The sequence below is a fragment of the Callorhinus ursinus genome, unplaced genomic scaffold (assembly GCF_003265705.2).
Source record: "Callorhinus ursinus isolate GAN/ISIS: 27379988/994484 unplaced genomic scaffold, GSC_fseal_2.0 scaffold3, whole genome shotgun sequence".
NCBI lineage: Eukaryota > Metazoa > Chordata > Mammalia > Carnivora > Otariidae > Callorhinus > Callorhinus ursinus.
The window spans coordinates 84,584,884-84,601,779 of NW_027397065.1; the positions used below are offsets into that span (position 1 = coordinate 84,584,884).

Here is a 16,896-nt window from a genome sequence, read left to right on the forward strand (position 1 = left end):
ACAAGGTCCAGATTTGCCTCCCTTTAGGGCAGAATAATAACAACAATAAAATAACCTAGAGAAATATAAGAAACAGTGGTTTTTAAGACACCAAGCATGAGTCAGTAAAGGACAGTGATCTCTAAGAGACGGGAAGCAAGCAAGATGGGCTCTCTGATTGCGTCAGTGAAACTTGGCACTCATGTAGGGCTGGGTATAGTGTTCCTTCCCGAGAACCAGACAGGAAGACCTCCTAATTCAGGGCCACTGGGTAGAGTGCTCAGGAGGGTCTTGCCTCCCAGTACGAAGCATATAATTAGCCCTGGACCAAATATGATCCAGTCTTTCCTATCAAATCTTAGAAGTAAGATCCAAAAATGGCAATCGTTTCCAAGTAAATTAACCGAATTCTAGAACAAAGCTTAAAAATATCTAAAGGAATACAAAAAATATGCAGCACCCAACAGGTTAAAATTAAGAATGTCTGACATCTACTTGAAAATAACCTTACAAGCCAAGAGAAAAGAAAATGTAATTCATAATGAGGAGAAAAATTAATCATTCAAAATCAACTCAGAACTGACACAGGTGTTAACATTAGCAGAGAAGCGGTTGCTATAACTGTATTTCTTGTGTTCAAAAGTTAATTAGAACATGGAAAATTAAGTAAGACTCAAATAAAACTTCTGGAGTTACAAATACAATGTCTGAAATGAAAACCACATGGGGTGAGATTAGTGACAGGTTAGACTGTGCAGAAGAAAAGATTAATGAACTGAATAGAAACTACCCAAAATGAAACACAGAGAAAAAAGGAGAAACCACAAATTATCAGTGAACCTCAAGTGGCCTGATACACATGGAATTTGAATCCCCAAGAGAAAGGAGAAAGAGAACAGAAAAAAAAAAATATCTGGAGTCTTAATAGTTGAAAATTTCCCAAATGTAATGAAAACCATAAACTCACAAACCCAAGCAGCTCAAGGAAACCCAAGCAGAAGAAGCATGAAGAGGCTGCCCTAAGGTACATCACAGTCAAAGGGCTCAAAATTGGTAGTAAAGAGAACATCTTAAAATCAGCCAGAGTAACATTGTATGTCAACTGTACTAAAAGTTATTGTATATATTATGTACATAATACATATATATATGTATGTATATGTATTCAAGCAGCTGGAGAAAAAAAAAGACTTCTACATACAAAAGGAAGAGTGACAGCTGATTTCTCATCAGCAACTATGCCAGAGATAGGACAGTGAGGCAACACACTGAATCTGCTGGGCCCCATTACATATAAAGTTGATTCTGGTTTGGTGTCTAGGAGGCACAACCTGTTCTTAAAGGAACCCCTGGGGCACATATTATACCTATAACAGTTGTAAAACAATCAGTAAAAAAACAAATCCCCATTTGAGCTCAGGTTAAGGCATGGGCTAATCTGGGAACTGGCTTTATTAATTACCTGAGCAGTTGGGGCAGAGGGGATTCGAACATAAAAACTTCAGGTTAACTGTCCCAGCACTATCAGAGCTATGGGGCTCAGGACATGCCACTCAGTGTTCTCTTCTTCCAGTCCTGAGGACAAGCAAGTATTTGTAGGCTCTGCATCGGGTTCTAACCCCACACATGGGGACCACAGATTAAAGGATTAGTTTGGCTTTAGGAGAGACTAGTCAAAGAGCATGTGATCACTTCTGAGCCCTAACAGCATTTTTGTAGAAGTGGTTAGAACTTGCTGGCCCTATAAAAATCTCAGTGGCTTTGATCCTTTTTATGTAGTTCATTTCAGTTGGAGAATGCTGTTCTTGAATAATAAGCATGGATTCTAGAAATCAACCTGATCTTATCTTTCATCAGCTAAACATGTGTTCATCTCCAACTGTGAGCTGGAAGCTGGAAGACAATTGCCATAAGAAGCTGAGTTTGACTTGGTACCTTCCCCCTGGCACCTCCCGGTACAAAAACATGAAAACAAAAAGTTCAAAAACCATTATAGAAGCTATGATAGGAATATATACACAAGGGTGTATATATAATGCTAGTGACTATAGCAAAGAGACCCCAAATATGCAAGGACTAACACAAGATAGAAGACAGAAGTTATTTTCTCTGATGTAACAGGTAAGGGCAGCTGTGTGAGGAGGGAAGCTCCCCTCCATGAATTAATTCACCAGCGCTCACAGCTCACAGACGAAGGGCCATCTTCAACATTGATTTCCAGGGTTACTCTTGTGGTCATCATCTACCAGCAGGAAGCAGATAAAGAACACAAATCCACATCCAGAAATATCACCTTATGAGAGTCAAGGTCACACCTCTCACATAATCTGGGCTCAGCTCAGCCTCCAGCAGACAAATGCTTTCCATACACTCATACACCACTGACAATGAACAACAATTCTCAGGCGTTTTGTAGTCTAAATCCAGATTCAAGAAAAGCAAAATTCTCCATCGTCAAGGGACAGAGATTTGCTAATATAGTCAACTTATGTTATAAAGTACAACACTTAATATCATAGTAAAACCCAATGGCACTCCCGTTACCTTACTACCCGGGGCTTCAACAAAAGCTGTGCCTTTTATTTGCAAGACTGAAAGGGTTTATATCAGCATGGTCCCTCCAGGCTGTGTGTAATATCCCCGGAATGACATGTTTTCTGCCTCCAAAGGAAAAATAGGAGATGTAACTCCCTCTCCCCACGAGGCACCATATTTTTAAAGAAAAAAAAAGGGAGGGATATATTAAAGGAAAGGCTTTCTGATTTGGGGTCTAATAAGTGAGGATGAAAAACAATTAAACTACTTTTATTTTCTGACATTGAATAAAGAATCACTGAGCCCGCCCTGCCTGCACTTCTCAGTCAATCATCATCATTGTTGAAAAAACAGGGGTATAGGCAGTTTCATTTGAACCCCCATTCTTGTGCATCTCCCCTCTTCCGTGGGATGTTTACACAGCCCTGACACTAGAGAACATGCAGGAGTCTCAGAATAAGGTCTGTGGCATCCTTCCTCTCAGGCATGCCATGCTTGTGATCTAACAGAGTCACATTCTCTTGCCCAGAAGGTATTTCTAAATGCCATTTGCACACAGTGAAGACATATTTGATAACATTCACCAAAAAAAAACAAAAACAAAAAAGCCCACCTTTCTGTGTTCAAAAGGGTTCATTCTTAAAGGTCTGTTTTTTGATTGAGAATTACTGATCCTTGAGATGATTTGAGAGTTAGGGGGACAGGTATACGTGTTGCTGTTGGTCGAATGAATGCTTCCCCTACATCACTTTTACGTGAGTTTGACCTTCTTTATTTGTTCCTACAACAACAGCATATCTAAATGTTTCTCCCCTGGGAACTTCTCTTGCTTGGCCATTAATATTTTCAGCATTGCATAAACACTTGCAATAAAATTCAGTCTTTGCACTAACCTGACTTACATTTTCAAAACACAAACACTTTAGATATGCAATAGCTGCCATTACCTTCATTAAAAATTTTATTTACTAAACTGATTTACTGGTGCAACAACACAAAGGGGTTCTTCTCTAGTCCTCCTCATTACAGATACAACTTTTTAAAATGGATTTTGAAAACAAAAATATATGATCCTACAACAAGATCTGAATTTAAACAGCAGACCCCGAAGTCCTATGTCCACCACAACAGAACCGAGCATGTGAAGGGCCCTGTGGTGACGTTGCCCAGTTGCTTCATAAATACTGTTGTAGTCACCAACCATAGTCCTGGGTGAACATGGTAGTTCAGATAAAGATCCACACTAGAGAGAATAATGTGAGGTGTGCAGCAAAAGCCCCACACCGTTTCTGGATATTTTGAACATTCTCGTTACGGTAAACTGTCAGTTAAAATGAGACTGAATAAGCAAAAAATTTTTGGTACTTTCTGCCCTCTCACCATGAGAATGAAACAGTGTGGTAAATAACATGGTATCATAAACGAATTCAGAAACAAATTTCAAAATCTTGGGTAATGTGTGTGAAATTCCTTGCAACGTATTACTCATTTTACAGCTGTAGGATTTTAGCACGTTGTGGTCCTGAGACACTACAGGATGTTAAAATGCTTCTGAAAGGTGAAATTACATTTGGAAGAGTTTGGTTTGAAAATGTGACTTTTCTTTACCAATCAAAAGAAAACGAGGGGAATTTGATAAGGGAATTCAATGGGAAAACAGTCATGCAACAGAAAACCACTGTACTTCTAAAGCAGGAGAACTTGTAAGATAATAAAAAATATTAATATTTAATATGAATAGAGATGTTAATCAACAAATTCAGAAGTTTAGCACTATCATGGGTTCAGACTCCTAATAGAATATTTAGTACTGAAAAGAGAACACTATCCCTGGTTATTTAGCAAATTATTGGGATTTCATAAGAGGGAGAAGCTAGTTACATTACAGTGTTGATCTCCTTTTAGGAACATAAATCAGCCTTAACTGAATCAGCTGAACCAGGGCAGAAACTTTTTTCCTGTTTATGGCTGGGCTGGGAATTTACAAAGCAAAGTTCCAGGGGTGCCTGGGTAGCTCATTTGGTTAAGAGTCTGATTCTTGGTTTCAGCTCAGGTCACGATCTCAGGGTCGTGAAATCAAGCCCCATATTGGGCTCCATGCTCAGCAGGGAGTCTGCTTGAAAATCTCTCTCTCGGTCCCCCTCTGCCCCTCCCCCCATGTGCGTGTGCACACGCGTGCGCTCTCTCTCTCTCTCTCTCTCTCTCTCTCTCTCTCTCTCAAATAAATAAATAAATAAATAAACAAAATCTTTAAAAACAAAGCTCCCGAGATCCACATTAGATTGATGTAGTCTGAGCTGAAAGCGTTGGAAGGTGTTGACCTCACTTTATTACCAAGCTCTCCATATGGACAACAAGGAACCTTATTGGACAAAAACTCATGTAACTATTTATTTTGTGTAATTCAGTTTGGGTTTGTCTCTGAGCTCTCATTTTGTCCAATACAAAAAGGGAAAAAAAAGAAAACACACCGTCTAGACATTTCTAGGTAAACTCAATAGTATGCAGCTGTTTCTCAGTCCCTTCAGGCTTAACACTTGGCCGTATTGATGTTTGTCAGCCTTCATCCTCTCCTGCCCCCTGCAGTTGATGCTAAACTTGGGGTGGGGGGGCATGTCTTGCAGGCATATCCCTGCAGGGGACAGGGATTCGGTGTCCATTTCTCAGTGTGGAGTCATCTCTTGTCCTAAGCCACCTCTCCTCCAGGACAAACTTCCTTGTCCTGTTGAGGTCTCTGAGGGGACATGACAATTGGTGATGGACTGTCTCTGGTCCAAGGGGCTCTCCTGGCCCACACCTACCCCTCTAACTATTAAGCTCCCCCAAGACGCAGCCACATCCGCTCCTTAACCCTGGCAGGCACTGTCCACACTGTTCACGATGGGGCCTCTGGGTTGTTCAGTTGTTTGAGCGCCCAACTCTTGATGTCCGCTCAGGTGATGATCTCAGGGTGGTGAGATCAAGCCCTGTTTCAGGCTCTGTGCTCAGCATGGAGTCTGCTTGAGATTGCCTCTCTCACTTTCCCTCTGCCCTTCTGCCTGCTCGCACTCTCTCAGTCAGTCAATCAATCAATCAAATCTTAAAAAAAAAAATCCGACAAAACTCAGCATTCACTGCTTTGTGCTCTGTCCCCTCCTGACAATAGCAGTTGTCATTGGGCCAAATAATGATGGAGCCTTTCTCCAGGAAGAGCTATGAGCAAGGAGGAGGAGAAACAGCTTTTAGTAGCTTGAACTGCTATCCCGTCACATGTGTAGAAGCAATCCTTTCCTGACACAAACAAGGCCTTTCTCTTTGTAATTCCAATTATAGACAACTTCTTGTATCAGGTCTCCGAAAACGGGGCAAGCTGCTTCTCAAGACGAAGTTGAAATATCCAGTAGCTCCACTGACAGCACTCAAAGACTCCTTAACTCAAGAGTTTCAAGGTGTGCCAAATAAGTTATTGCAAGTCCAAAGTGATAACATCAGTTATTAAGCCAAGATTCATTGGTGCATTTGTAAGGATTATATCAACTCTGAGTGCAGATGTGTATAACTTACACTGCCTTTTTGAGAGGCAGATGAGAATGATGGTCAAGTACACCAACCCTGGGACAGTGCTCTCTAGGTTCAGGACCTGGCCGAGCATCTGCAGGCTGTGAAGCCTTGCTTTGGCTCCCTTTCCTCATCTGTAGAGGATGGAAGTAACGGGAGTGCCTACCACATAGGGTTGAGATGGGGATTAAGTGAGTTAATACATGTAAAGTCATTAGAGGAATACCTGACAATTGGTTTAAACGTTAAGTTTCTTTTCGCTGAAATATTTTGAGGGCTCGTAACTCTCCTGAGATCATCGTTGGGAGAGCATGTCACCAGGCACAATTTGGGACGTGTCTGTGCTCTTTTCTCCTGGGCCAGACCCTCCTCCTTTTCTTCTCCCTCGTCCTCCATCTTCTCTTCGTCATTCTCCCCCTCCCCCCCCTTCCTCCTTCCCGTCTTCCTTCTTCTCTTTTTGAGTCGTGAAACACCCTGTCTTCAGCTCCTGGACCATTTTCCTTAAAGACATCCTGGTCCACACCTCGAGAGTGGCGTGCTCAGTGCATGACGCTGTCATTCCACCTACAGAAAGTTAAGGTCCCATCCAGAGATTTCCGTCTCAACCACAATGAGTTATGATACATTTTTCTCTCGTGTCCGGCTATTTTTATGCCAGTGATGCTCCTACTTTTGTTTCTGTTACAAAACTCTTAGCCACCCATACACCTTTCCACCACAACGGAGGCTGCCATGCTTTCCAAGGCAACTCACTTCCCTTCTGGAAAAACCTGTGTATGAGCTTTGTGTTTCTGTGTTGAGGGCACCTATGAAACAGTCCCTATTTCCCGAATACTTTTCTCTCTTTCAGCCTGTGTACCCTTTTACTCCTTCTTGCTGGATTTCACGTAGGTTACACACATGGTTTTCACACGATCTACTCCAAGACTGCTTAGAAACCATCACTGTCACATAGCTTTGCATGTCAAGAAAACTTGTGGAAACTTGCAACACGTCTTGAGTGAAATGTAAATAATGTATTCTGAGTTGCCTCATATTGAGCCGATGTTGTGAATTTTCCATGTACGGGTGACTCTTGAACAATACGAGTATGAACTGTGCAGGCCCACTTAGTCATGGATTTTTTTCCAATAAATACAGCCGTACTGTCAACGTGTTTCTCTTCCTTATGATTTCCTGAATAACACTCTCTTTTCTTTAGCTTACTTTATAATAAGAATATAGTATAAACACATAAAACATACAAAATATGTGTTAATCTATTGTTTACATTATTGGTAAGGTTTCAGGTCAACAGCAGCTATTGATAGTGTTGATAGTGAAATTTGGGGGGAGTAAAAAGTTTTACACAGATTTTTGACCACATAAGGGGGTCAGTGTCCCTAATCCCTGTGTTGTTCCAGAGTCACCTCTACCTACAAACCCACAGAACTAAATGTTTCACGGCAAGAGTTACTGTCTGTGTATCACTAATGTAAGATCACATCCATTGTCTGATTATCTCTCTCCCCTTAGGGAGAACATACCGCTGCTGACCATTTCCTCATTCCAGAAAGGCATATCTGTACCTCATACACATTTTCAGCCATACACAGACATTTGTTGTTACTCTGAAATCACGTCCCAGAAAGCTAAAGCGTGGTCACTATTTTCCAAACACCGAGTCATCTTTCCGTCCAACATGGGAGGGATGTAATAAAGAAGACAGAACAAAGTCGGAGCCTTCCTTTCTTGGCTCATTCCAGAGACGGCCAGGTTCGCCTTCCTTTCTTGGCTCATTCCAGAGACGGCCAGGTCCCCCTCTGTCGACACGTGGAAGGACAGGGGGGAGGGTGAGACCGCATCTGGGAGACTGAGCACAGAGGGTGAGGTGAGAGAGAGGTGACCGCAAAGGAGGGAGCATCCCCAGCATCATAAAGAGAAGCAGATGTGGAGTAACAGGCCAAGGCACAGGCGACCCCTCTGGGCGGGTTATTTAACATGTTGGTGTCTAGATTTCTTCATCCGTAGAATAAGACTAACTAATGCCAACCTCCCTGGGCCTGGGGGACCTAGATGAGGTCACTGACGTACAAGCCAGCACCCCCAGCACAAAGAACAGCAACGTTCTAAGCCCTTTGGGATCTGGAAACCAGCCACTTTTTTTCTGCCACCCGTACAAGTGAGGTGCGACTGCAAAAGAGGTCTTCTTAGGGCCGATGCTTCCTGCTCAAGTTACCGAGAACGTCCCCTGTGGTCTCTTAAGCAGTCCCGAACATCTCCCCAGTATCAAAGTTTACGTTTGATGTTCATCTTACTATATGTAGACGTTGACCCTACATTTGATTTCCCTTCTCTTCTTTTTTTCTAGCTTCCCTTCTTAGTTTTAGGGAAGAAAGCCAACCCTGAGCGGGCTGCGTAAGCTCGGGTTTCTAGTTTTTTCCAGGCACTGGAGACGAGAAGTTTCACAGGTAGTGGAGGAAGTGGATGAAAATCATATCTCAGCATGTCAAATTGCAAGTGAAATTTCCAGTGACATTAAAGGAGGTTCTGTGCTGTCTTCATGAAGGTCCTTCTTCCCACAGAGAGGATATCTCATCCAGACACCCAAGTTCCAATAAGCAGCTCCCAAACCTCGAGGTTTTTCCATGTCTGAGACTTTCTGACTATGGATTTCTTTGCTCCCGGAGAGCGGGGCTGTGAAATAGTTCATTGCAACCAAGAGGTGCTTCAGGGCGTCCTCGCTGCTTCCCCACCCCCTCAGGCGTCCTGGAGCTGGAGGCACAGAGTGGGCGCAGGAGAAAAACGGACAGTATGAGTTGATGGTGATAAGAAACTATGTGAATATGACTTCTGACGTAGGACAGGATGAAGTTGTGTGTTTTTTTAATCTCATATTTCATGCAGGGCTGGGCTGAGGATGTGGCAGGCATGGCGTATGCCCTACGTTCACTGCCAGAGGGGGCTCCCTGCCTGCCACAGGTGAGAGCCAGCTCTGGGGTGCCTGCCCCAATGGGGAAGGGGGATGGAGGGGCCTGGTGGGGGAGGGGTGGGGCCTTTCCTCTACCTTTGGAGATCCGCTGGAGGACTCGGCCACAGAAGAATCCAGAACTTCATGTCGTGAATGTCATTTTCTTAGCCTGGGAGTGAAATTGCAACAGACTAAAACCCTCATATTGCTTGATTTTTATAGCGCACACTCTTCTCTGGAACACCATACAGTAGTATAAAGTACTACTGGACAAATGTCCAGAAAGTCTGGGCCTACCTGCATTCCGTTAAATGAATCCGAATGCTTTATCATCCTGCTGTTGCAAGTACACTTCAGTAGTAAGATTAGCTGTGCTCCATTAAAGCCAACCACCACCAATCCAAAACGAATTGTCTTACTGTAAACAACTTGTCTTACTTTATAAATTGGACATTGAACGGTGGCCCTAGACATAATACATTTTGATCTAAATGTTTTCTTGAAATTCTCTTACAATTTTTACTCTTGGTTTTAAAATTTTAGATGTCATATTTACCTCTCATCTCCCCTACCTTTTCCTGACCCCTTTCTTCTTATTATCCAACCAAGACCATATTGGCAGCATGGTTGCCAACTCACCTCCATGCCCCACCTCCAAATACAAGTCTCTTTAAAAAAAAAAAAAAAAGTTATCTACTCTTGACCTTTTCTCATTCTCTACTCTTTCTGGGGTCCTTTTCTACTCCTCTTCCCACCGAAAACCAGCCCTTCCTGTCCTCCACCTCCATATCTGAAAGCATCAAGCACCCACATCACGCAAAGGGTTTGCCAAGTCAAGGACAGCAAACACTGGCAGCAGAGGGATGAAGCGCGGTTACCTGATTAACCCAGAAACCTCTCATCATACACAGAAGGCAGAAAATAAAGTTAAGACATTTCAGTACGTGCCTACCACATTGAACCCATCCTACCACTAGGTCTTGATAATTCAACCTTCTTGGCTCCTGTAAACAGCAGTCTGAAAACCCACACGCGCTATTTGCTGATAGGTTCCCCCCCCCCCCCCCGCCCTTGGCTTCTAAGGTCTTTGCCTTCCCTCTTGTTGCAGTGGTCAGTCTATATCCGGGCTGCTGTCCGAAAAGAGAAGGGCCTGCCCATCCTCGTGGAGCTGCTTCGAATAGATAACGACCGTGTGGTGTGCGCGGTGGCCACGGCACTCCGGAACATGGCCTTGGACGTCAGAAACAAGGAGCTCATTGGTACGTTCTCTCCCAGCTCACAGCAACTCAGATTTTAAGTAGAAAATATTTCCTGGTGGGATGCATGTGGTCAAAGCCATAAGCAGGACATCTGCACCTGCAGAAATAGTACATTTATTAGAGCCATGTTTTCCCAGCTGTCCCTTCTGCTGTAAATCCAATGCGCAGATTTATCCTTTAGAAATCAGAGGAAAATGTGATGTTTGTTGACATTCCTAATCCTTGCAAATTAAAAAGGAACACAGTGCTCAGCACCGGATACCACCGTCCCGAGCCTCTAAATCTCTGTCCAGTTGTTTGTTTGCTTTCCGCATAGTGAACTGGAATTCTAATGGATACACACCACACCTCTTCCCCTATCTGTTTTAAGATTCATTTTGGATTAGACCACACCGGCTCCTGAACCCTATTTTAAAAGACTCATCTCCCTCTAATTTGCTATTCAAGAAATAGGAAGGATGTTTTCTTAATGAAGCATTCAGGAGGTCACATAGTCATCTATTTATTCAACAAATATTTATCCATGACCTCCTTTGGTCCGGGCCTGTTGTAGGCCTGGAGAGTGTATCCGTGAGCCGGACGGACAGGAAGCCTTGCCCTTGTGGGGTTTACATTCAGGAGAGGGGAGAGGTACAAGGAACAAAATATACACATGAACCCCGTGTGTGTTAGAAACCTTCCACGAGGTAAAGGACACTGTAATTGTGAGGCTGCGAGTGTTTTTCATTGCGATGAAGTTCACCTAACATTACATTCACCACTTCAGAGTGTGCCATTTCAATGGTATTTAGCATTTTCACAACGTTACAACTCCAGTTCTAAAACATTTTCCTCGCCCTGAGGAAAACCCTGTAACCATCAAGGAGGCATCGCCTTTTCCCTCCTCCAAGTCCCTGGCAGCCACAATCTCCTTTCCGTCCCTGCCGACATCCCGATTCTGGATCTTTCATGTAAATGGAATCGTACAATATGCGAGCCTTCGTGTCTGGCTTCTTTCACTCAGCCTTGGGCTTGTGGTTTTAAGTGGGACGTCAAAGTCAAGACAGGGGTTGTGGAAAGGTGACATTTGAGCAAGGACCTGAAGGAGGTGAGAGTGGGTCGTGTGGATATCTAGCGGGGGAGCGCAAAGAAACTGAAGGAGCAGCTTCGGCAAGTAGCCCCCGCTGGGGGAGCTGGGAGCCGTGCGGTGGGGTCAAGGTCTTCAAGGGGTTTTATGTGTCTGGCGCAGAGTGAGTGGTAGGAGCCCAAGTCAGAGAGGCTTCCTGGGTCCTCCCTCTGCAGATGAGAAGATCCCAGGCCAAGGCCATGGATGCGTGGGGAAGTGGTCAACCAAGGGAGCCGCCCAGGGAGAGGCACAAGCCTCCCCACAGACATTTGTCCGCCTGGTAGGGCATCTGAAATTAAAGAGATGATTCCAGTAGTGTCTGTGGTCAGTGCAGCATGAAGCCTGGCAAGCCTGCTTACAGGTAACAGGTGTCAGTGGAGTTCGGGTAGCAGGGAGCTGGACCACCCACCACGCCAAAGATTCATGTTATGCAGCCTCTGGGCCAGGGGGAAAGGGAGGAAGCAGGTGAGCATGGGCAAAGGAGCAAGACTCCATTCCTGGGGCAGTTGGAGTACCAAGCATGGGTCCTGATTTCATCCACAGATGTCACGTAAATACGTGGGTCTAGTTCTGCTGTCCTCATTCCTGAGCATGGCGTTCTAAGCCCTTTGGGATCTGGAAACCAGCCACTTTTTTTCTGCCATTTCGTAAAACCCATCATATCCTCCAATAAAAACAAAAGTATCTTCAGACCTTCATCCATTTATTTATTTACAGGAAACCAGACTTCAAATCTGTGTCTAATAAATGCAGTGGTTTTGTTAAGCTCGCAGTCTATGATAAGGCCTGAAAGATAAACTCACAATTTGATGCGTGTACTTAGTTTGACTATGACTTAAAAATTGTTTGTGGATTTTATATATTTAAACCAGGCCATTAACTCAGAAGGTTACCTTCTCCAAATCTGCTTTTCCTTTCCTTACATAATCGTTTCAGACGGGACAGGTGGGGCTTCCAATAAAATCCTAGTGCTCCTGTGTAAAATGGAGGGGAAAAAAAATCAATGACGAATCAGTCTGCTGCCTGTATACTAACAGCTAGGTGTTGTGTGTTTGGTGTTTTATTTCTTTTGGTGGATTAAAATATAACAAAATAGGGAACTATTGATTGCTTCTCTAGCTTGCAGGCATCTCTTCTTTCTCAGAAGCCAGTTATCTGGTACTCTCTGTGAGGCAGGAACATTTGGAGCTCCATATTGCCCGTGTTAAATTAAGCCTTTACTATCAAATGTCACCAGACAGGAAAGGGAGCCAGCCATTTAAAAATAGAAGTGAAAATATCCAAGTCACCGACTTTATGGAATCAATAACTTTTTCCTTGAATGAGAAAAGCAGAACTTAACAAAACAAAAACAACAACACATCTTTCTATTCTGTCTAGGAGAAAGGAGATATGACCTCTGCCAGCCCTTTTACTTGAAAGGCTGTATCAATGTAGTGATTTTTATAGGAAACGCTGTACAGAACTTTGTATATTGAAAAGGAAGCTGCAGTGTCTCTTTGAACAAAGAACAGCAACAGTGACAAAGAGTTGAACTTGGACTTCTGTTTTCCATCACTTCTCCCCCAAAGCTTTGGTGACCTCCTGTGGTTTCAGGGTGTTAAAGATCACCTGTATTCTGACGACTCTCAGGTGGATGTCTCTGGTGCGAATCCCACACCTCAGGGTCCAGTCGTCTGTCCAGGATCTCCACTGGATATCCCTCAGGCACCCCAGATACATCTCCAGAGCTGAGTTCCTTAACGTTCCCTCCGACCCCAGTCCCTCCACAGTCTTCCCCCAACAGCAAACGGCAGCATGTCCTTGCTCTGGGCCACACTCGGCACCTTGCGGGGCTCTTTGACTCTTCAGTCCCCATACCCACTCTGTCAGCAAATCTGATCATGCTTCTGCATTCTCCCAGAACCTGACACTTCTCATCTTCATTGCTTTTTTCCCCCAAACTGCCATCATTGCTCACCTACCTGGTTATTACCTTGGCCCCTGCCCAGTCTCCCTGCCTCTGCCATCACCGCCTCCCATCCACTCTTAACGCAGTGGCCAGAATGGTCCTGTTAAGACCTTAACTAGAGCATGTCTCTTCTCCTGTCCACCCCAGGGTAAGTGAAATCTTTGCTGGGCAGACATGGCTCTACTTGATCGAGCTCTCTGGTTCCCCTCCACACTCGCCCTCTCCCCTCTCGCTGTCACGAACATGGTGTGGTCACTGGTGAACCGAGGTTCCCTTATCACATGAGCCATGATCCTGCCTCAGGGCCTTTGAACTGGCCGCTTCCTCTTCCTGCAGTCCTCCTTCTCCAAGTGTCCGTGAGCCTCTATTCTCATCCCACTCGGGCTTTACGTTCCAGTCTCTGGCCCCCGTTCTTAAATTATACCCCTTTCTTGATTTTGCTTGTCTCCCCAGCACCAGTCACCTCCTAATATATAGCAAACACTTCTTTATCTTGCTTGCTGTCCATCTTCCTGCCACTGGAAAGTATGCCCACCAAGGGCAGGAAGTTCTGTCTCACTGGTTCACTGGGGTGGTCCATGTACCTAGAAGGGTGCCTGGACCGATAGTAGGGACTTCATACATTTTCGCTGAATAAATGACAAAAGTAAATTTTTTCCTGCCTGGCCATCATCTTAAAATGAACCCCAATCAGCAAAACATTAAGTAAGCGAATTAAATTAAACTTTAAAGGAAAGCATTTTATATTAATTAAAGAAAATCATTTGAAAAACTTGTTCATCTTCCTCCTAAAATTTACTAGGTATATGCAGACACTCACAATTTCAGAAGAAACCCCGTTTTTCCCATCACTGGTTTAGGGTTTCAGTTTAAATTGCAACTCTTTGGAGATGGTTCTTTTCGTTAGGGTGGGGGGGGGGGAGCTGCTGCTACATTGTGGTTAAGACATGGTTCATCTTCCTGGATTCCATTATTGGAAAACTGTGGAACAACGATCCTCCTACCCCCTCAGCTCTAATGAGGATCATCTAAAAGGAATGTCCTCTTGTCATATGAGCTTCCATGGCTCTGTGTCTGTCTCTGCCATTGGGTAATAAGTATTATCTACTTATCCCTCTCTGTCTATAGGTGGACCTTCTTGTTCTTCTCAATGATGTGGCGCAGCTATCCACATGCATATATTTCTTTGCCGCCGCCCAAAAATGTTAATTATCCTCTGAGTGAAGTGTTATTTCTTCAGTGAAAAGAGCAAACAATATTATATCCCTTTAACAAGTCTAATAAAATGCCATCCATTTCGGCACATTGCCAGTCCTGATAAAGATGGCAGACGTTTATTTTAGCCAGACCTCTACCTTCTCTGCCAACAAACAAAAGAAACTCCAAAAAATAAAAAACTTCAAGCGTGTATAAACACTAGACAAGAGAGAGGTCAAACCCCTGGCAAACATTGGTCATTAAGCCATTGCTCTCCGTCCATGGAAAATAATCCTCAAGAGAGTAATTTCATTGAATGTGCTATTTTGTTTTGCTGCATTTGCAGACAGCCCAGAAAAATCAAGACTACATCAAAACCATTGCTATGGAGAACACGGGCCCTGCAAGGTTTCCCAATAGGCAAGATTATCTAGTCTGTGGATGCCTCGGTACCACACTCTAGGTCCCACCCATGCCACTCCAAACTCCCTCTTATTTCTCATGGTTTTTTTATGAACTCTTCAGCCATGCCAGATTTGGTACCGTCATTCCCACTTATGCACTTAATGACCTGCCACCCGCCATTCCAAACCAAGCTCGGGGTGGCCTTCCCAATGTAGGCTACTCCTTGAACTCAGGGCAGAGGTGGGTAGTACCTAGCTGATAAGAAACATTTTAATTTATCTAAGATTTCCATCGTGTAATTGTATGTTTGCAATGTCTTTTAGGTTTTTGTGTGTATGTACTGTATCTTCCCCTGAGATAAGAGACAGGGATCAGGTACCGTATTTATTTTTATGTCCTACAGGACCTAGCGCTTCGCTGTGCCCATAGCAGGTACTCAGTACATATTTGCTGAACTAATTCACTGATGGGTGAGAAACACTGGTATTTTTTCTGAAGAATGATCTGGAGGGGGTTTGGGGAATCCCAGGTAGAGAGAGGAAGGGGTAGGGTAAATGTCTGTTTCAGCCTCTTTCCACAGCTTCCAGGGAATAGATAGAAAGACAGCTTAGATGCTCCCTGAAATCCAGGACTCTTGTCAGGCTCAGACTCATTCCGCTGCCTCCCGGGAAGAGGCTTGAGATTGTGTAGGAAACAGTACCCTTTTCTGTGTGTGCCTTGATCACTGCCAGAAGTTCATGTTGGCAGAGTGACTGCACCCCCTTCGGGTTGTATTGGCAGAGCTGATGGAGCACCCTCCCTTCGCCTCCCGGGCAGTGGCTGCTTGCCACACATTCTGGCAGGTGATCTGGAAGCATCCTCCCCGCTCTCCCACATCCCTCCCTGGACTTAAGAGAAGGACCTTCCACTGCCTCATGAACCTGGCCCTTCCCTAGTTTACCTCATCCTCTGCTTTGCATGACCCTCTCCCTCGACTATCATTTGGATGATTGGGTCCCATATCTGGGATGATCGATAAAATGTTTCTTTGACTCATGGCCCCACACATTCATCTTATAGGACCCATTCTTCTCATGAAGCTAACCTTCTACTCACCCCATCAGCTAACTGAGCTTCTGTCTAGGCAACACGCTCTCAGTCGGTTCCAAGTTCTGAGGGAGCACCAGACAAAATTTGACTCACTCTGGGGTCAGAAGGGGGCCACTTCCTTACAGGAGTCTGCTGGCTCCAAACACAGGTAACCACCAGGAAAGATGGTGGAGAAAGGAGCCATTGGGTAATAGTAAAATTGACACCAAATTTCCGGGTGTACCTAGTGGTACTTTCCCACACTAATGAAATCATGAACAAAATCAGGGTAATTTCTTGCCTGGGAGTTAATTATCATTTAAGCATTAATCCATTGCTGTTTCTCTCCCCTTTTGGGGTTTTCAGACTATCCTTCACATTCGTTTGGGGAAGTAGAGGCCAAGGGGCTGGGGACATTCTCTTCCTACCTTTTTTTTTTTTTCTTGCCACAATGTCTTAAATAATTCAGGTGAAAGATTTTATCTTTCACTGTAAAGACTGTTTGTAGACAGTGGTTGCTGGTTATATTTAAAGGACAACATAAAAACTTTTTTAAGTGAAAATAAAGACTGAATAAAGAAAAAGATAGTCAATTCTGTCAATAGAATGACCTCCTCTGTGCCAGATTATTCCCTAGGAAGCAGTGTATTTTCTTTTGGAAAAACTAGAGGGAAAAGGGGACTATCCGCCTTATATCTGTACCTTCCTGAATGTTGCAGAGCTTTGTAAATATTTTCTTTTAATCAGTGATCTCACAACTGAATTTCCTGAGATGTCTATCCACGGAATCGTCGACCTGGCAGTACTGATCTTCATCCAAACTTTGGGATACCTTTTTACTCAATTCTGTAATCATAAGAGCATGTTTTCAGGGAAATAAAGAGATACCTAAAGCAGGGTCTCCACCGCC

The 16,896-nt window shown here is 44.0% G+C and overlaps 1 protein-coding gene across 5 annotated transcripts in view; it reads left to right on the forward strand.

The window, feature by feature from the left end:
• The window catches only part of CTNND2 (catenin delta 2), a 907,509-nt gene that overhangs the window by 802,081 nt on the left and 88,532 nt on the right, over window positions 1-16,896 (forward strand). For 4 of the 5 annotated variants that reach the window (XM_073891088.1, XM_025867463.2, XM_073891085.1 and 1 more), the window contains 2 exons: window positions 8,938-9,012; window positions 10,110-10,260. In XM_073891088.1, coding sequence (XP_073747189.1) covers window positions 8,938-9,012; window positions 10,110-10,260 — 226 coding nt within the window. The remainder of the gene's footprint in view (window positions 1-8,937; window positions 9,013-10,109; window positions 10,261-16,896) is intronic. The other variant, XM_073891086.1, reaches the window with a different exon arrangement.